This window comes from Ascaphus truei, chromosome 2, assembly GCF_040206685.1.
Source record: "Ascaphus truei isolate aAscTru1 chromosome 2, aAscTru1.hap1, whole genome shotgun sequence".
Classification (NCBI taxonomy): domain Eukaryota; kingdom Metazoa; phylum Chordata; class Amphibia; order Anura; family Ascaphidae; genus Ascaphus; species Ascaphus truei.
Window position 1 is genome coordinate 430,016,258 of NC_134484.1, and position 21,090 is coordinate 430,037,347.

Genomic DNA, 21,090 nt, shown 5'->3' on the forward strand with positions numbered 1-21,090 from the left:
GTTACGTGGCGCTGTGGGACATCACGTTGCCATGGCAAAGCAACGCCATGCACGAATGAGGCGGCACCAAGGTAAGTGCCTATGGGCGGCAGATTTGTCAATTCGCCACTGGCGTCGGGTCATTCTGACGTCACAAGGTGTAACAGTGGGAGTGCGACCAGCTAAGTCGGAGACAACATAAGGAGTCTCTCCAAACACTCCACATTTAGCTCGATAGTGAGACCGAATACAGGGTATTAACAACCCTAGGTCGGCAAGACGCTGGCACAGTTTGGCACTAGTGTGTTCACTTTTCTATATCCACTCTCGTGGATATTATATATTCTCACCGTAGCCGCGTTGCACTTCACTCTTTTACTATTTTCATCCCTTGGCTCCCGTTCAATCACTTGTTAGTTAACCACTTATGTCTATTGGGACCATATGCAACACTGTGAAGCACGTGCAATCTAGTTTATTAGTAAGCGTCTAGATTTATAGTGGTCGCTCAGGAATACTTGAGAAGAGGTCGCATCCATTAGAGAAATGTATATTTTTCTTTTAGTTAATTTTTCCTGCATGTTTTTAGTATAATCAAATAAATGTTAAGTTGTAATTTAGAGGCTCTTGAGTGCTCTCACAAGTATCTTGTGTACATAGTTTGATTCCAAATAACCAATTCATTTTCTTATGGTATCTGTCACATATTTTAACCCAGCGGTGCGCAACATCGGGGGTGCACCCACCGGGGGGGGGGGGGGGGTGCTAGATTTGTCTGGGAGGGCGCGCAGTTGCAGAGGCCAAGGCGCCCCTCCCCGAGGCATTTAAATTAAATGCCGGGGGATCGCGTGAGGCCTCTGTAACTCTAAACTTACCTTGACTCTGCCGGCATCACTCGTGTCCGTGGCAATACAGCATCAGATGACGCCGGAGGGTCATGTGACGTCACGGCACCCACAGCATCATTTGACGCGTGTGATGTCACGTCACATGACCCTGCGGCGTCATCTGATGCCACATCAAGGTAAGGGGGGAGGTGCGAGCAGCAGAGGAGGAAAGGCAGAGGGGCACAGCTGCAAAAGTTTGCACTCCCCTGTTTTAACCTATACAACATACTATTGTCATTAGTACAATTTGGTCCAATGTGGTTGCATCTGTAGCTGTGTAAATTGCAGGGGAATTGGATACATAGAATTATCTCCTTTATCTTCTAATGTGATGCCTACTGTAAATGTATTTGTCATTTGGTTAGTTATTTTCAGAATAGTTAATTGAAAAGATACATTTGCAAGTGCTTATTTTCAGCTGCCTCCATAATGGTTTACAGGCATACCCCGCTTTAAGTACACTCACTTTAAGTACACTCGCGAGTAAGTACATATCGCCCAATAGGCAAACGGCAGCTCACGCATGCGCCTGTCAGCACGTCCTGAACAGCAATACCGGCTCCCTACCTGTACCAAAGCTGTGCGCAAGCAGGGAGACTATAGAGCCTGTTACAAATGTGTTATTTACATCAGTTATGCACGTATATGACGATTGCAGTACAGTACATGCATCGATAAGTGGGAAAAGGTAGTGCTTCACTTTAAGTACATTTTCGCTTTACATACATGCTCCGGTCCCATTGCGTACGTTAATGCGGGGTGTGCCTGTATATAGTGCAGGAGTGGCCAACTGTAGTCCTCAGGGCCACCAACAGGTCAGGTTTTCAGAATACCCCTGCTTCAGCACAGATGCTCAATCAGTGGCTCTGTCTGAGCCACTGATTGACTCATCTGTGCTGAAGCAGGGATATCCTGAAAACCTGACCTGTTGGTGGCCCTTTAGGACTGGAGTTGGCCACCTGTGATAGAGTGGGAGGAAAAAGGACTCCCCTTTTATATATTTTTATGGGCTGTGCAGCATTTTCCTATGCTCTGAAAGACTTTGGTGTTGCACCAGTTTTCTAAATAATAGGAACAAACTATCTTTACCCAATCCCATAGAGTTAGAAGCATTTGGCTGGGAAGAGGTGCATAAACTGTTAAATGCAAAGAGACTGACGGAGGGGCAGGCAAAGTGATGTGACGTGCAGCTTACGTAGCGTGTTCATGTCCACTGGAGAGAAAAATAATAGAACAGAGATGGTAGGCCAATCATGAGACGCATAATAAGGAATGTAAAGGAGGATCATTTGTATAATATGGTGAAGTAAGGGTTACAAAAGAATAATGTTTTAGGATGAGCTAAGTATAGAGATGGTGAGCAAAAAGTGTAATATGAGTGCAGAGTGTACAAAGGTTAAATATTGCTGGTGTAACCTATGTGTGGTGAGTAGAAAGTAGTTTAGGAGAGAGACGATATTGGTGAAACAAGGTGCTGAGAAAATAAAATGATGAAATCTAGGGCTAGCTGGGAAAAGGGAGGGTAAAGGGTAGTCCATCCCAGCGGGTACAAATAAATAAACAACTTATTCGCATAATTTCTCTGAGAAAGGGTTCAAATAACCTTACCAATTGGTGTCTTCTGAGAAATGAATGTGGCATTAACATAGTGAATGGCATAGCTAATAAAGAATCGAAAGTGACAAGAGGGGAGACTGGGAGAAGGTGATGCAGTGTGAAGGAGAGAGGAGTGTGTGAGATGGTGAGGAGGAGATTTTAATAGGAATAAAATCAGATTTAACAGTATGAAATATGAAAAACAAGTGCAACCATGGAAAAATGACAACTTTACATAGTGTAGCATGTCACAATAATCATTAAAGCAATAACAAAATAGTATTCCACTCACATTTATGAGTTTATTAGCATTAAATAGTGTTTCTCGCACGTCTCCAGTGCAGTCTCTCCGAAAGCAGCATTTACAGTATGTCTCCCCAGCATACTGTACCGCTTGCGCTCACCACGAACAAGGCGGGACCCCGGTACTGAGGTGGGAAAGTATAGAACTGCGCACCCACAGCAGCGGAGGCACGCCTGGAGAGTGGATAGTCAAGATCGCCGGGTCTGGGTTGGAGAGAGTGGGTTAGTCATGATACTTGCCAAGGTCGTGGGTTGGTGCCAGGAGGACAGTCAGTCCGTAGTTCCGTGGTCTAGGGTTGGAGCCGGGAGAGTAGTAAGTGGTCCGTTTGCCGTGGTCAGGAATGGAGAAGGTCGGATGGTCTGAGGTAAGCCGGGGTCAATAATCCAGAGCAGGGTCCAAAGTCTAGCCGGGTCGGTACACAGGGAAGCAAGCAGGAACAGGTTAACAAGAAGAGGAGGCACAAGACAGAGACGTGGGAACACAAGGCTACCAATAACTATGCTCAGCCAAAGAGGAAGTGACAGAGCTGAGCATATATGGAGGCCGGAGTCCAATGAGAGAAGGGGCTGGAGCGGAGGAGCCGCCTCTGCGGAGGCAGGTATAGGCTGTGAGAGGCAGGAGACAGGTGAGGGCGATATTAGAGTTTACGCACAGCTGGGGAGTGGTGCACACGCATCACGTGTGCGCGAGGCATAAGCAGAGCGGCGAAGCCAAGCTCCGTAGGAACTGTAAAAGCCCTGCGTGGGCGCACGCGCTCTGTAAGGTGCGCGGGAGGCTGTGCAGCAGGAGGCAAGGAAGAATCACGCCGCAGGGGACGCACTCTCAAGTCACTTGCAGCGGGATGCTGTGCAGCAGGAGGTAAGGAGGGAACACGCCGCAAGGGACGTGTTCCCCCGATTCCTTCACATACTAATGAAGCATGAGTTTTCAGGTGAAACATGCAGGAGAATATTGTGTTAAGTATTTTCCACATATAGCCCTGTTTCCCCCTAAACAAGGAGCTACCAGTGCTGCCGTTACCTGTTGGCTCACAGAGGGCCCAAACTTCTGCCACGGGGAGCCTGGGGTGATACAATTAACGTCTCGGTGCAGCGCCTCCACCTGCGAGGGATCACAACTTAGTACTATAAGCGCGGCCTTGGGAGACAGACCGTTAGCATTTTGTTAGGATGGGGTGAAGGGCAGGGCAGCTACCCTCCTCCCCTTTTTGTTTATGGCTGTAGGACACAATCTCTCTCAAACAAATAGGCACAGACAGACACACACACCCAAACACATACACACTCTCTCTCCCAGATACACGCACAAACGCTCTCTCTCACACACACACACACTCTCTCTCCCAGATACACACACACATGCACAAACTCTCACACACACACACACACAGACTCTTGCTCCCAGATACACACACACACTCTCTCACACGCACAAACTCTCTCTCTCTCACACACACACACACATACACTCTCACCCAGATACACACACATACACTCACCCAGATACACACACACACTCACCCAAACACATACACACACACTCTCACCCAGGCACACACACACTCTCACCCAGGCACACACACACTCTCACCCAAACACATACACACACTCTCACCCAGACACACACACTCACCCAGACACTCACACACACTCACCTCGATACACACACTCTCACCCAGATACACACACTCTCACCCAGATACACACACTCTCACCCAGATACACACACTCTCACCCAGATACACACACTCTCACCCAGATACACACACTCTCACCCAGATATACACACACTCACTCAGATACACACACTCTCACTCAGATACACACACTCACCCAGATACACGCACACACTCACCCACACACACACACACACTCTCCCAGATACACACACACACACTCTCTCACCCTGACACACGCACAAACTCTCTCTCACACACACACACACACACACACAGACACTCTCTCTCTCTCCCAGATACACACACACACACTCTCTCTTTCACACGCACAAACTCTCTCACACACACACACATACACTCTCACCCAAACACATACACACACTCTCTCTCTCACCCAGGCACACACACACTCTCACCCAAACACATACACACACTCTCTCACCGAGACACACACTCTCACCCAGCCACTCACACACACTCACCCCAATACACACACACTCTCACCCCGAAACACACACACACTCTCACCCAGATACACACACTCACTCAGATACACACACACACTCACTCAGATGCACACACCCTCACCCAGATACACACACACACACACACACTCTCACCCAGACACACACACTCTCACCCAGACACACACGCACACACCAAGACATATACACACATACACTGTCACCCACACACACACACTCTCACCCAGACACATACACTCTCACCCAGACACACCCTCTCACCCAGAGACACACACATGCACACTCACCCAAACACACACACACACACACACACACACACACACACACACACACTCTCAACCAAACACACACCACACACACACTCACAGGCGTACACACATGGACGTGGTGCAGGAAGCAGAATACAGCAGGGCTCTGACTACCCTGCCCTTTCCAGCTAGCTCCAATCCCAGCTCTCGTGCATTCTCTGCTTCCTACTCTCCTATGAGGATTCCTCTTCCCCTCCTCTGCCCACTGAGCGGTGCAGTGGTGAATACACCCGACAAGTCAGTCGTCACTGTGCACAGCACAGGCGTCTGGAAATTGTAGATGCCCGGGCTTTTTCCATCTCTGATTTAAAGTGTATATCAATCTCTTAAATGTGAGTGGAATACTATTTTTTAAATAGTTTTTAATAAGATTTTGTAACATACTACTCTATATAAGGTTTTCATTCTTTTTCTCTGAGTGCCTATATTCTTCATATTTCATATCGTTGGACATTATTATTTGGCTCCACCTGTAGGGACCACCAAGAAGAAAGGTGCATGTGGATACAAAGTGTTTTTAAAGATTCTTCCATAATATTTTATTATATTCTGGTTATGGGATTTTTATTTATGTACAGTATGTGTGGATACATAGTCTCAACTGAAATTTTTTTTTTTATATATACGTTTTTAAATAGTGTGTCCCATCTGGAAATATATGTAACATGTGTACTACTCTTTTTTTAGTCACTTGATACACTTAATTAGATACACATTTCACTACTGGTTTAAAGTGTGGTTCCTCCTACGTTTTTTTTTTTTTCTTTCTGTGTATGATGCAGGGGGTCTTCAGAGCTGAACCATGTTTATTTCAGCTCCGGGGACCCCCTGTTTCCAGAGATACTGTTAGTAGCAGCGACCGACTGGATGAACAATATGGTTTAAATCTCCAGTAGCACGGGAGCCGATAGGAATTGGGTAATAGAAAAAAAAATCGAAATCGATGGGGTTTCCAGAGCTGAAATTAACTCAGTTCAGCTTCAGCAACCCACTGCTTCATACCTACTAAAAAAAAACCTTGGCATACTTCTTTTTATTTAGTGCCCTGTTTACATATTCTTATAAAATCCGGTTTATCAGTGCCATATGGATAGAAAGCCAAATACATACCTGTAGTTATGAAAAATAAAAAAGTTTAGAAGATGGGATTATTGTATATAGGTGAGTTGCTCGAGAACAATGAAAATAATATAGCAAATAAATGCTCCTTAATAACAGTAAAAATTTCCTATTAAATGAATGTGTGTGCATTTTAATTATAGAAGATAACGTTAAAAATAGTTTGTAATATTGCAGCTGCCACTGGAGACATGCCAGCATATCAGATACGCACACCAACGTCTGCATTGCCCCAAGGAGTCGTAGTGGCTGCTTCACCTGGTACCATGCACAGTCCTCAACAGATGGCAGAAGAAGTAACACGAAAGAGGGAATTGCGGCTAATGAAAAATAGGTAAGAATGTTTACGATTATTGTTCATGTTTATATGTTTTTGAAAGCATAAGGGCAGCAATTTTTAAGCGTCTGCGCAAAAATAAAAAGTTGATATTTTTTGTCATTAAAAGTAAATCTGACAAATGCATCTTTTTATTGATTTTTTTTTTTTTACACTCCCCTGGTGCTGTTGAAGTTATTCTTCATCCATGCTACTGTTCTGATATCAGAACTCCTCACTAATCATATTTCATTCTCAGTGACTACTGTACATACTGCCATTATACTTTAATTGCAGCTTCGTTTATCTGCCTATGAAGCAGTGCAGTAATAACAGTAGTTGAGTTAAAGGGTCAGATGTACAGTAGAGTACTTCTGGTTGGTGTTAGACTGCAACAACACTATTTATTGTAGAGACCTAAGGGAAGACACAAATTGTGCTTTTGCCAGCTGAGAGGAGAGATATAAAAGTAAACAGTCCTGTATATGCCATGTACATTTTTGTAAATATACCTACAGCACAGTGGCGGCCGAGCTGAGTCTACAGCGGCCGCCACCGTGATGTGGGGGAAATGTGCGGGCAGACGGCGGCTTGTTGTGGTTTTTCCCTGGCGCGTGCCGCGCGTCACTGTGGCGCCGGTCACACGTGCCAGGGTTCCCCGGCATCCCCGAAGGCTGCAGAGGAAGCAGGGTTAAGGGGGAAGCTGCGCAAAGCTGCTCGAAGCAGAGGAGCAGCCAGGGGGAGCAGCCAGGGGGTCGGAAGGGGAGGGGAACAGCATTATAATTTTGCACGCGGGGAGGGGAAGATGCGGCTGGCGCGCGGCCAAGTTTGGCGCCAGCCGGGTGCCAGCCGAAAAAAGCCCCGGTCAATTACGGGCAAATGTTAGACTCAGATGTGCCGCAGCAGTATAACCACAGAACACCAATTATGGTATGATTTCATTGTGAAACCTGATTACATACACACAAATTAATGGCTGCTCAGATATTTTTCTGTATATTCCAAAAGTTGTTGTGAACATCAGCTAACTCTCCTTTCTGCTTTGGGAATTTGGAGGCTGCTGAGATATTTACTGTCATTATCCATCTAGTAGTCCTTTTTTTAAGTTACTCATTGAGCACTATAAGAAATGAACTAGCTACAGTATATAAATAGCATCACATACTTATATGAATGTAGTATGTCTTAAAAATGACAGGGAACATAAAGTAATTGTAACAACAACAAAGTTAAATAGGTAGCATGTATCCAATATTTATTTTAATATCTCGGCTGGAAAAATCAGTCATTCCCCACAGCCAATTGTCATTTTCTTCCTGGAAAGCAGTGAAAAGCCTCTGCATTACAGCTGTTAGTGGAACTTCATCTGAAGCACAGTGTAGTCACAATTCAAGCAGACTTTCTCAGTTGTGTGCAACTTCCATGTGGAAAAAGGGTGAAGGGAGACACACACATATTGTCCATTCTTATGGCTTGGGAAAATAATGTAAACTGGTCAGTACATATTGTGGCTTACATGGGAAATGTGAATGTATTTTTCCAGCCTTGGTCATCACAAATATATGCATAAAATTACCGGTAACTAATTATGCAAATATATTTTATATGCACAGTCCTCTAATCTCATCTGATGTTCAGATAACCACAGCAGTAGAGACAATCCCTTTTAATCAAAGTGAATATAAATCTAGAAGTAACTGTATTTTATGTTCAGGGGGATTGTATGAACCACATCTGTATGTGACCTCTGAAGTGCTGATGCATTTTAGTTTTCTATGTTAACATATTAATCATAAATGCATAAAAGGTTTTGTTTCTCAGTTGTCGAGTATATCTTTAATACCTTTCCGGGTAACAGTAGTTTCCAGGTGGAATATTTAAAAGTAGGTCAGGCTGTCAGGTTAGCAATGTTGTTGCTTCTAAATCTGTACAGAATAGTCTGAATTATACAAAATACTACTAAACATTTCAAAATAATGGATGTGATCGCTGATTAAGCAAACAATATGACTTGTCTTTGGTATTTTATTGTTTTTATGTCATCAGTATTTGTTACAGACAAATGTATCCAAAGTGTTTGTATTGCTTTATGACCATGTACAATGGTACATACACACAGGATCATGTGTTATTATTGTACACGTAACTGAAGTTGTCATTAGTTTTTGTGTTTTTTACATACTTTTGTAATGATGTGATACTGGTTTGCTTTATTTTATGTTTATCTTTTCATTATAAGCAAATGTGTCATTTTATGATACTGAATTTAGTAATGTTGGCCTAAATAATACATGTATGTTCCTTTCAGTGCCAAAAAATCCTGTCGTGTTGTGCTGGCTCCTCTGTTAAAAGAGATTTTAATGTGTTTCTGAACTGTTTCAGGATGTGTAATTTTAAGATGGTAAACTTGCTAGCTGGAAGCATTGATGTGTTTTAGCCAGAAATGTTCTAGCAAATTGGATACCAGTGGTGAAGTTTGATTTGCAGTGAATCATAGAATAGAAGTGCATGTTTTTTTTAACGATTGTCACTGTATTTTCTAGTGTGTTGCATTATTGGAGCCTGAGCAGCGTTTTGAACTTGATGAGTTTGTAGGCAGAGGTTATTTGCAAACTCTTTATGGGTATGTGGTTGCTTCCTTAGTTACATACTTTGTGTTGGTTCCAGGGAAGCAGCTCGGGAATGCCGCAAAAAGAAGAAGGAATACGTGAAATGTCTTGAAAATCGTGTGGCTGTACTTGAAAATCAAAACAAGACTCTCATTGAGGAACTCAAGGCCCTCAAAGATCTTTACTGTCACAAAGCAGACTAACTGTCTTTGACTTTGACATTGTTGGCTTTGAACTCTGTTAGAGACATGAGATTAAGCAATTGCCATGTGGACTCCTAAAGGGACTGTGACCCTTGGAAACATAACTTTTGCTTTGGGCTTCAAAGAAATCAAGAGTTTTTGTTTTGAGTGTAAATTGCAATCATTATTCTATGATTTCTCTGTAAACTTTCTTTACTATGTATAATTAACGGCATGCACTTTTTGTTTGGCATCTTGACTTCTGATCTCTGCAGGGAAGCAGCGAAGGAGTGTCGACGTCGGAAGAAAGAGTACGTTAAATGTCTGGAGAGTCGCGTTGCAGTGCTAGAAGTTCAGAACAAGAAGTTAATAGAGGAGCTAGAAATCGTAAAAGACTTGTATTCTTCTAAAATAGATTAGTTAAATTAAAGGTGGGATTTGATACCGCCATGCAATATTTCCCCAGAAAGCATTGTCCTGTACACCAAAATATCCTTATTTCCCTATAACATTCCTAAAATGTTCTGCAATATTTTGCCACTAATAGCTCTAATGTAAATCTTTTTTAGGTTAAAAAATAAATAAATAAAAAAAAAATGTAAAACACGAAATATATATATGTATATATTGAGTTGTTTAGATGGGTTATTTGTAGCTTTTTTCAAGCCACGCCCTTGCATTTACTACTTTGTGGCATGGATTGTGTTCATGCACAATAAACATTTTTTTAAGGTATTTTAAACTGATTTAATGAAAGATTGCCAGAGATTATATGCATCTAGTAATAAAAGCATTGTGTACCCCCAACGTACCTCAGGAAGGAATTTATGTAAAATAAGACTATTGCTACATTTACATGTAAGATGGTTCTTGACTTACGTAAATAATTTACAGCTTACTTGACAGATTTTTTAAAATATTTTGTGAAACCGGTCTTGTATTGCTGTCATTAAATGCAGTGGTTGCACATAGTTTTAATAGAACCATTTTCACAAAGAAATACTGTGTGGTTTCATTTATACACCTTTTCCTTCTTTTCATTTTTTTATATATATATATATATTATTTTTTTATACTTTTTGAAAGTGTTATTTTATGTGAAATTATCTTTTTTGTTATGCTCGGCATACAACACTTCCTGCAACGATTAAAACAAAAATATTTGTAAGACATCAAATATGTTTTCTAGGATTTGTCACGAGTCAAAACTTTATTTCGTTCTCAACTCGACTGTTAAATAATAATCATACTTTTAATGACTAATTGTAGAAATGTACAGTTATAAATTCTTATTTGAGTGCATTTTAATGCAATTTTAGTATTGAGTATGTTATATTTGTTTGATGGAGGCAGCAATTTATCTGTTTCACTCCAATTTTACTGCCACAAAAAAATCTATAGAGTTCATGGATGACCATTTCTAAGTTTATTGATCAAAAGAGACAACTTTTATTGGGGAGAAAACACTGCTAAATTCCCTACTAATATTTTTTATAGGGACCAAAAGTATCTCCTGTTGGTCCTGAATATTACTTTTTAATTTTAAGCATGTTTCTTTATAATATTGGACATTAACTTTTAATTTTCTTTTTCATGTTTACAAAAAAGTTTCAAAATAAGACAAAACCAGTTTTTTTTCCATCATAACCTCCGTAACCAAATTATGTTAAGGCTTTCAATTGATAGCAGTTTAAAAACAAACAAACAAACAAAACAAAATTATGTTGCAAATATTCTAGGTATATAGTTTTGTGACCCTAATTACACAAATATAGTGGAATTCTCCGGTTGGGTGGACATTTTTTGTTAAAGAAATTTAGCAGGAGCAATTGATGGCTCATATTGATTGAATTAGGATTTTTTTTCTTGTTGAGCATGAGTGATTAATGACTCATGCTGATTGGATTATCGTGATTTTTTTTTTTACATTGTTGATAACACTAGTTTTTCGCAAAAGAAATCTGTTTTTTCCCCTACCTTCTCTGTCATACTGAACATGATGATGTGTACAGTAGTAAGAAATATTATTATGCATTCCCTGATCATCATTTAGCACCAATATTATCACCTTCTTTCCAGGATTTTTCCTCCTGGAAGAAAGCCGCTTGAGCTACAAAAAAATAGGCCTATAAAGCAACATTCACATCTAAACATGAAATAAAGTATATGGTATGCTTTTTGGTATGCCTTGTTGCAGAAAAGCAAAAGGACCAACATGATTCATCAGGAAGTGGAACGGAAAGAGGACTCCTCTTCCTTTCCTTCATCAGTGACAGAGCGATCATGAATAAATGTCTTTATTTTATGTGCAGATTATGTTGCATGATAAATGTCTTAATTACAACAGTAATGCGGGGGGGGAGGGGGAAAGAGGTAGGGTAACCCCGCTCAGCCACTAGGAAGTGAGAGTGGAGACTGGAAAGGGTGCTATCAGGGATAAAGATAGATGCTGAGAAACAAGGAAAAGAATCCCACAAGATGCACTCACTGGGGGTAGAGCTCAAAATAAATAAATTTTATTAAATGTTAACAAGAAAAGTTTTCTTGTTAACATTTAATAAAATGTATTTATTTTGAGCTCTACCCCCAGTGAGTGCATCTTGTGGGATTCTTTTCCTTGTTTCTCAGCATCTATCTTAATTACAACAGTGCCATATTTGGTATAGAAATGTATTTCCCATCATCTTATGTAATTAACATCTTTTCAGCCATTAGGTATTTGAACAACAAAAGGTAATTGAACCATAAGAATATCAAGTAAACCTGCTCTCCAAGCTCTAAAATATTTTTATTTGGAAAACAGACATAAGCAGGTGCTGCTTTTTCTTTTGTAGGATGAATTAAACCTTTTTTGACAAATGGCCAATATGGTGTATTTTCTTGGGAAAATATCAGTCTTTTTTAAATTTCAAACTGCATTTTTTTCTTCCAATCGTTTTCTGAGACAAAATGATCACATTCTCAAAAGCATTGTTACAAGTGATATCTTGAGACTACCACATATGTTTAGTGCTAAGTAGCAACCAGCATTCAGAGTCAAAAGTGTACTTCAGCTCTTCCCATCGGTCATTTAGATATGTAATTTTTGTATCAGATCTTGGCATCATTGTAAGACCCCATCAATCTTAGACCAGTTAGTGTTCAAATTGTGGAGATGTTTGGCCATACAGTATTTACTATGCAGTGCTCTTCTGGAAGACTCCTGATGGCACATTCACATGAATTGGCCACAAGATGTTTTCTGGCACTGGAAGTCGTCTTGTAGAATAACACTGCTTGGTAAATATACCCTTTGTGCCCTGAATATTGGGCAGATGAGGGAGAAAATGGCCATGGGCAGGTGCAAATGGTATACAGGCATACCCCGCTTTAAGGACACTCACTTTAAGTACACTCGCGAGTAAGGACATATCGCCCAATAGGCAAACGGCAGCTCGCGCATGCGCCTGTCAGCACATCTTGAAAAGCAGTACAAGCTCCCTACCTGCACCAAAGCTGTGCACAAGCGGGGAGACTATAGAGCCTGTTACACATGCGTTATTTACATCAGTTATGCACGTATATGACGATTGCAGTACAGTACATGCATCGATAAGTGGGGAAAAGGTAGTGCTTCACTTTAAGTACATTTTCACTTTACATACATGCTCCGGTCCCATTGCGTACGTTAAGGCTGGGTATGCCTGTATAGATGTTATGGCAACCAACATGGTGTCAAAACATATTTTAAAAAAATTTCATTTTAGCTGGGCTTTAATATCTTTAATGCATAAAACGTGTACTGTTTTAAAACAGTTAGCTTGAAAATGCAAAAAAAAAAAAAACCTTACAATTGTATTGCTGTTTAGTTACATGTAAGATTGAAATCAAAGTGAATGTTATGCACTTGTTTTCTCCTCGTGGCAATAGTACTGGATTTGTGATGTCATTAGTGATGCTGGAAGAATTGGAGACGGCTGTGCTGATTGAAGCGGGCCTCTGTGGGAAACACAACCCTATTTAGCTCCTTAGTGCCTCAGTGTAAAACATTAAGAGTCCTATGTACTTAAATTGGAGAAGGGAAATGTCATTTTAAATTGTGCTTTTTGAGACTTTCTCTACAAACCTGGCATTTCTCCATCTACGCCAACTGTGTCAAAATTAACTTGGGGGGGAGGGCTGCACAGAAATGGACTGCGCGAGGCATATAGGTGTTAATAAAAGATCATTTATATAGGTGTTAATAAAAGATCATTTCTGTGCGCTAAGAAAGGAGAAAGTGCATGAAAATTGTCTGCTAAATTTAATTTGGAGTAAATCTGAAGAAGACTGTTAATAAATAGTGTATTGTGCCGTGTATAGCCCAGAATGAAGTTACTATGTATCAACCAAAAAATATATTTTACGCAGCACAGATGTTTTATAATATAGGTTAACAAAATGTGTTATTTTTACAGTATGGCTATTATAAATAATATTACACTAATCATGTATATTTACTATTATAGGCTAAAGCAGTAAAATTCCGGGCATTACTGAAATCCCTGCTCTCTGATTGGTCAGAATTCCGGGCATTATTCATTCAGTAATGCCCGGAATTTTTGACAACTTCCCAACTCACATCAAAGCAGAGATGCAGGGGCTCCTGCTGAAAAAGAACCCGGCAAGTTTAAATCTTAACTGCAGCAGCCCTGCTCTCCTCACTGATCACTGCAGCACAAGCAGCCTCTCACCCCCCTCTCACACAGCTGCTAGTGCTGTCAGAAGATGCCTGTCCAAAATGGTAACTTTGTTGCTTGCAACAAAGTAATATTTCTCACCACATCTATTGCCTGTGCTACTGTAAGGTAATTTGTATTTCTTTTTATTTAGTTATAGTTAATATCACAGTCCCCCAACTTCTCTCCCACACCCCCCCTACACCCACCTCTCCCCCTCCATTCCCAATTCTCCCCCTCACCCCTTTTCTCCCCTCACCTCTCTTTTCTCCCCTCACCTCTCCCCACCACACCTCACCTCTCTCTCCCCCCTCACCTCTCTCCCCCTCCTTCACTTCTCTCTTTCCCCCTCCTTCACTTCTCTCTTTCCCCCCTCCACCTCTCTCTTCCCCCCCCTCACCTCCCTCTTTCCACCCCTCACCTCCCTCTTTCCCCCCCATGCCTCCCTCTTCCCCCCCCCCTCGCCTCCCTCTTCCCCCCCCCCTCGCCTCCCTCTTCCCCCCCCCCTCGCCTCCCTCTTTCCTCTCCTCCCCCTCGCCTCCCTCTTCCTCCCCGTCGCCTCCCTCTTTCTCCCCCTCGCCTCCTTCTTTCTCCCCCTCGCCTCCCTCTTCCTCCCCCTCGCCTCCCTCTTTCTCCCCCTCGCCTCCCTCTTCCCCCCCTCACCTCCCTCTTCCCCCCCCCTCGCCTCCCTCTTACCCTCCCTCTTCCCTTCCCTCACCTCCCTCTTCCCTCACCTCCCTCTTACCCGTCACCACCCTGTTACCCCTCACCTCCCTCTTACCCCTCACCTCTCTCCACCCCCCCACCACCACTTCTCTCTTCCCCCCCCCCTCCTTCACTTCTCTCTCCCCCTACACCTCTCTTCCCCCCTAAACCTCTCTCTCTCCCGCCCCTCAGCCCTCTCATCTTCTACTTTACTACTTTTTCCTACACATGTATACTGACTACACATATGTATCTTTTTTTATGATTTTTTTTTTTTTTAAAAACCTACATTTAGCCTATAATAGTAATTATCCCCTCAGAACAGGGCATTACTGGCCAATAATGCCCTGGCTGGGTTAAAGTGTCTCGGCTTCGCCTCGGGCCTTCAACTCTTCCAGCCAGGGCATTATTGGCCAGTAATGCCCTGTTCTGAGGGGATTATTACTTAAATACTAGTTATTAATACACATAGCCGTTTTAATTTAAATTGCATCTATCAGATAGTTATCATACTGCAATGCGTCAAAAATTATTTAAAACCACAAATTATGCATTATATGCATAAACGCTAAAATAAAATCTTAATAGATGAACCCTGAGGCAATGTCAAAGGAAAAGAGGAAGGGAAAAAGAATTAACTTACAACAGAGTTCTGTGTTTGCTGATCCTTTCAGTATCACACATTAAATCACAAATCCTTGATAGTTGATACCAAAATGTAATAATATCGTACTCGTGTTATTTTAGCTTTAATTTCCTGTTGCTTTTTATGTGTTTTATAAGCTGTATTTGAAAAGGGGATGCACAGTGACTTGCCGTCGAGGCAATTCTGCTTTAAAAGGAGTTTTTAGAAGTGACAGAGGTTAACCATTGAGGGTTTTTTCCACTTCCTCTATATTTACCTTAACTGTGCAAAAATGTAATGACAACTTGTTTTGTGTGATTCGTCTTTGTGTTTGTAATAACTGTTTCATAATTTGGATTTACTACGCCCAATACATACCGCTTTTGCGTGGGGGTCAGTTTTGGGTTTCTGCAGAAACAAATATATAGATAGTCTATAGAGAGGTGTGGGATCAATCAGGAAAATGCAAACAAAATTCTGAAAAAATGGATTTGAATCAAGTTACTGGAACAACAACAACTATTAAAGGCATTCATGAAAGACAACGGTAAGCTTATCAAGTACATTGTGGATGCCATTTGTAATTTTCCCTACTTATTTTTTTTTTTTTTTTTTCTCCTAAGAATGTATTTTGTCAATAACAAAAAACTGGTCATTAATTTATACTGTATTATCATGGGGAAAAGATACACATACAAGAAATCTGCCATTGCTAAATATAATCAAGGATCTTCATACAGTAATGCTTAGGGCTGTTTAATGTTGGCTAGCGGCACAAAAACATTCTCTTCTAGGGGGTAATCTTATATTGCCTAAAGGATCAGATTTCACCACCGTAGCCAGGAAAGCCCCTATTGACTTGAACAGAGGTTTATCGTGATTGGCCATTTCAGAAAAGATTGAATTATCCCCTAAGGGATTTCTGTTTTGACGAGGCATTTTTATTGACCTATACTGTATAAATACATGAATAATAGTAATTTGCTGTGACCGTCCTGGTTAGGTAATGAAAAAAGGCATTTTAATGAAATGGTTCAGAAAATGAATGTAAGTTGGTGCATCACAAAATATAAGCAGCTGATGTCCGTATACAACTTATATATCAAAGACAAGATTATTCTCTGCTATGTGGGTATTTATCAAGAATAACGATTTTTTTTTTTCATTTTGTTCAACTGTTATCAAGAAAGTATTACGCTTGTTACTGTGTTTCTGTGGGAATCATAAATGAGGAGGTCCAACTGTTGTCCCTGGATCCCCGGCTCCCGTCTAGGCAGACATCTTTTTACCGACCGACCTGTTTTGCTTTTATTTCCAATAGGTTTTAAACTCGTGTAAGTTGCAATCTTTATGCTATGTGACAGTCTAAGAACACGAATATTATTGTAAATAAATAACCCTTATAATTAATGAGAACTCCATAGTACAGACATTTCCAGAACATCTTTTTTATGCCCTGAGCATTCATTTTAATCCCCCAATATGGCAAAAACAACAATGCAGTCCCTACAGATGAATGGATGACAATAGAAAGAGGAAAGAATAGTGTCACACTGAAAGAAAAAGTCATAGGCCTAGATTCTAAAAAAAGCGATACTGTACATGGAAAAAAATGGAGCTATCGGTGTTTAATACCCATTTTATTTATCAACCTGTTCATTAAGGCCATATCGCCAGGAGGGGATAAGGGGCATTTTACTGCAGCCTTATGTTGGCTATTTCTTTTTTTAAATGAATGTGCCGTAGGCTATGCAAATGATGAATTAACACCAACACCTCCCAGGACATACTTGAAAATGAGAGGTAACTCTCAAAGTATTACTTCCTGATAAAGCATTTTATAAATAAATTATAAATAAAACGTATTCTCATGCTATTCCCTAAAGTGGAATACCTAGTGATCTTGGGCTAGCGCCAAAATATATTACTGAGTTTTATCACCTTCCCCATGCTAGCTTTAGGCCTAAATTGACTTTTATATAGTGGTGACAACCAACACATTGGCAAGATTAGACTACCCAATATAGAATAGGGGATAAAGATACAGAATAATAACATTGTAAATGTATTTATTAACTCCTTAGTAGCCCAAGTGGTCAGCTAGGCATGGCGAACCCATGACTAGCTGGATACTAAGGGGTTAATGTGTGTATATGGATGTAATGCTTCCTGTGTTTCAGTTGTAGGCCTCATGCATCAAAGTAGTTCAACAATTTTCTGCTATGGGGTTTTGTAAGAAATCCTAATAGCACACGTTTCTACCGTAAGGTTATCATCTACCGCATCATAATTGTAACTACAGCGTTGATTTCTGAATGATTACTTATTTGTATTCCTAGCGCTGTCTCTCACAATTAAAACATTTTTCACATATACAAATGAGATGATCATTTCTACCGATTTGTAAAGTATGAATTCTAAGCAAATATGGCAGTAAAAATGATTGCCCCAATCCCATTTCATAATAACGCCAAATGTTAACACCTTAAGTGAATCTAGCCCATAGACTAAGAATGGAGAAGAGAAGCAAAGAGTTCGATGGATAGGATGTAAAGACGAAAACGTAACAAGTAAAGGCTAGAGGTAAGTATTTTTTCTTATTTAATTTTTCCCTAATTCGTAGGCTCATTAGGGAGTAGATTTGTTTAAGGAAGAAGATACCATTGCTAAATTGTTTATTAAATGTTTTTCCTTACCTAACTGAACTCTTTGAATATAGAATACACAATTTTAACCTCTTCCCTGCTAGAGTAGACGGCAATGCATTCTGAATACACACACACACACACACACACACACACACACACACACACATCTATATGTGTATATAGGAGCTATTCATAAAGTAATCTACAATAAAATGTTTAACATACAGTATCATTTGTTTCTTCTCAGAAGCAGCTGTCGTTGATTTGTGATGTCATTCAGACAGTGAAAGGCTGAAGTGTTTACCAATTCCTATGTTACATCTTCTTTTGAAACCATACATTGTCCTTCCATGTGAAATAGAAACCATAATCACATTATATTTTTAATTATTATTATTTCATTATGTACATATGTATTTTTAACACCATAATTAATCTATCCCTACTTCACCATTTGAGCATTCTGCATTGGCAGTAGGGGCACAATGAGCAGTCCCCTCTATCTGCTGATGTATTTGAACTTGCAAAATGAATGGGCTATTGTTGGTTGCATAGTAGGACACTATCTAGTGAGGAATGAAAGAATAGTAAAACATCAATAGCAACTAGCTAAAAAAAAAATACCAATGTGCAGTAATTTGCTTCCTCAAATAATAAAATGTGTATTTTTTAAAGGAACCTAAAAAAAGAGAACAAGTTTATTTTTTCATCTAAAAGTTGAAGCAACTGTAAATCTCCTGTTTCCTTCACTTTAAGCCTGTTTAGCCCTATGATGATATTGTTGGAATAAACACACACTGTCCCCTCTGTCACACTTTCCCTTTCAAAAAGTGAAATTAACAGAAAAAAGTCACCAAACCATATATATTTTTATGTTGAAATGTTATAGAATATAATGGTGTATTACAAAATGTTGCAAAATTGGATATACCTATTGTGTCCTGGAACAGGATTGTATATTTTCTCTATATTTTTTCTGTTTCAGGCTGCCAGCTCTCCCCAGTGAAAGTTGCATGTTTTCCTGTTCTGAAGCAGCCAGTGCTGCTGTGTAGTTGCAACATTGTTGCTACAATATAGCCACCCACAATATAGCCTTTCCACAAGCCATCAGCCAGTTGCCTTGGCAACCTCTCACTACTCTTAGCTTGAGTTGGTTATACCTTCTCCCCCTGCCTTTCTCTGTTTAATATTATGCATCTTGGCTTGTTTGTGTCTGGAAAGGAAAGTTTGCTTTCTTTTATCATCAGCAGACAGTGAGTAGATGCATATTCCACTACTCCCTTAGAAAGGGATTCCTTTTTACCTTCCCCTCACAAGAGCCACTTGCTCCCACAAAACTACATGCAAGCTTTTATATTTCTTTTAACCCCACCCAATAAATTTAAAGAAAATAGAAGGGACTGTGTGTGTTTTTAAAGGGGCCAAGTTATGCTACATGAACCTACTCACACTACAGTAGGCTTGGGTCCAGAATATATTAAATACAGCAATGTACATGCTAGCCGACAGGATTAATACATATTGTATTGTATGTCTTTATTTATATAGCGCCATAAATGTACATAGCGCTTCACAGTAGTATATTCATTATCTATTGTTAAAAAACCTTAAAATGTAAATTGGAAACCAACAAAAAAAGCCACAAAAAGGAAAAACCATACATTAATGTGAGGTATCATATCATTAGGCATATAGGAGGGATTTTCCATCTGTATGTATAAAGGGGTACAATGTCACCAATGTCAATTTCTTCCTCCTTTCTCCAATTTCACATCCAACGACTAGACTGTAATGTTTTACCTTTTTCCCATATTAGCAACCCAAGGCATTCTTAAAATCAGCAGACCAGTCATAATATCCCTAAATCTCCTCATCATATAGATGGTATGGGGTCCAGACCTCATACTGTAATATTAAAAAGTTGATATTTGAGGGAATTGGTTAATTTCACCATTACCTTGATGAAATCAACCCTTTCTATCCAACCTCCAATGTTGGGGGTAACGGCCTCTTCCATGTTCTAGCCAGAATAATTTTGGCAGCTATTAACAAATATTTAATCAAAGATTGTGTCAGGGAATCTTCGCCTCAACAATCAAAGCCCAAAAATCCAATTCTCAAGGAGAAACGGTACATCTGCATCTGTTATGTTTTTAATGTAGTAAAATATATTTTTTTCATAAAAGCATTGATTTTGGGACAACTCTACCTTTTGGCCACACATGTTCCAACAGAAATCTGTTTGTCCTGGTTGCATGCGGGCTAATTTCACTGCGGTTCAATACGGTTTAATATGCTCTATACCAGAAAAAAGAAAAAGTGCTGGAAAAAGCGCTTATATATAATGCATAAAATATATGTGTATACTCAATGTGATGAAAATAAAATTAATCTAAAACAAGAGAACAAAGAAGCTCACATGTATGTGTGAGGTAGGCAGCCTGATAACGCTGACTGAACAAAGTCAGGAAACACAAAGAAAACATACATTTTTAAAAGGCGCCGGTCTGTATTTATGTTTTCTTAATATGCTCTATAGAACATGTTATCAACTGTTTCTATTAATGAAGCTGAAATAGAAGTTCTGTGCAGTACTCCCCATATATCTGTCTACTCATCATCTAGTTCCCTACCAATGTTGGAATGCCAAGCGTCCAGTACATAGGTTTATATCTTCAGTAAACAGACAAGGTAGCTTGCTATAAATCCATGAAATTATATGTCTGGGCTCCTCCCTAAATACTGTAAATTCTAAATTGGATGAGTCTCAGAAAACATGTTTTGTTTGCGTTATTAGTCATGATATGGCGTAGTTGGAAATACTGATAGAATTGAACTCTGCTCCAATTTATCTTGTAGTTGTAACGTGAATATCGTGCCCTGCTGATAAAGCTGACTGAAATTGGATATACTGATTTCATTCAATTTCGCAATAAGTGGTTTAAATTCCAC

At 40.1% G+C, this 21,090-nt stretch overlaps 1 protein-coding gene across 17 annotated transcripts in view; it reads left to right on the forward strand.

The window, feature by feature from the left end:
* Window positions 1-18,014, forward strand: part of CREM (cAMP responsive element modulator) — a 120,603-nt gene extending 102,589 nt beyond the window's left edge. For 10 of the 17 annotated variants that reach the window (XM_075587756.1, XM_075587759.1, XM_075587762.1 and 7 more), the window contains 2 exons: window positions 6,519-6,690; window positions 9,739-10,640. In XM_075587756.1, coding sequence (XP_075443871.1) covers window positions 6,519-6,690; window positions 9,739-9,883 — 317 coding nt within the window. In that variant the 3' untranslated portion in view covers window positions 9,884-10,640. Of the gene's footprint in view, window positions 1-6,518; window positions 6,691-9,339; window positions 9,701-9,738; window positions 10,641-17,989 lie in introns of those variants that run through there. The other 7 variants (XM_075587755.1, XM_075587761.1, XM_075587767.1 and 4 more) reach the window with 4 other exon arrangements.
* Window positions 18,015-21,090: the final 3,076 nt, after the last annotated feature.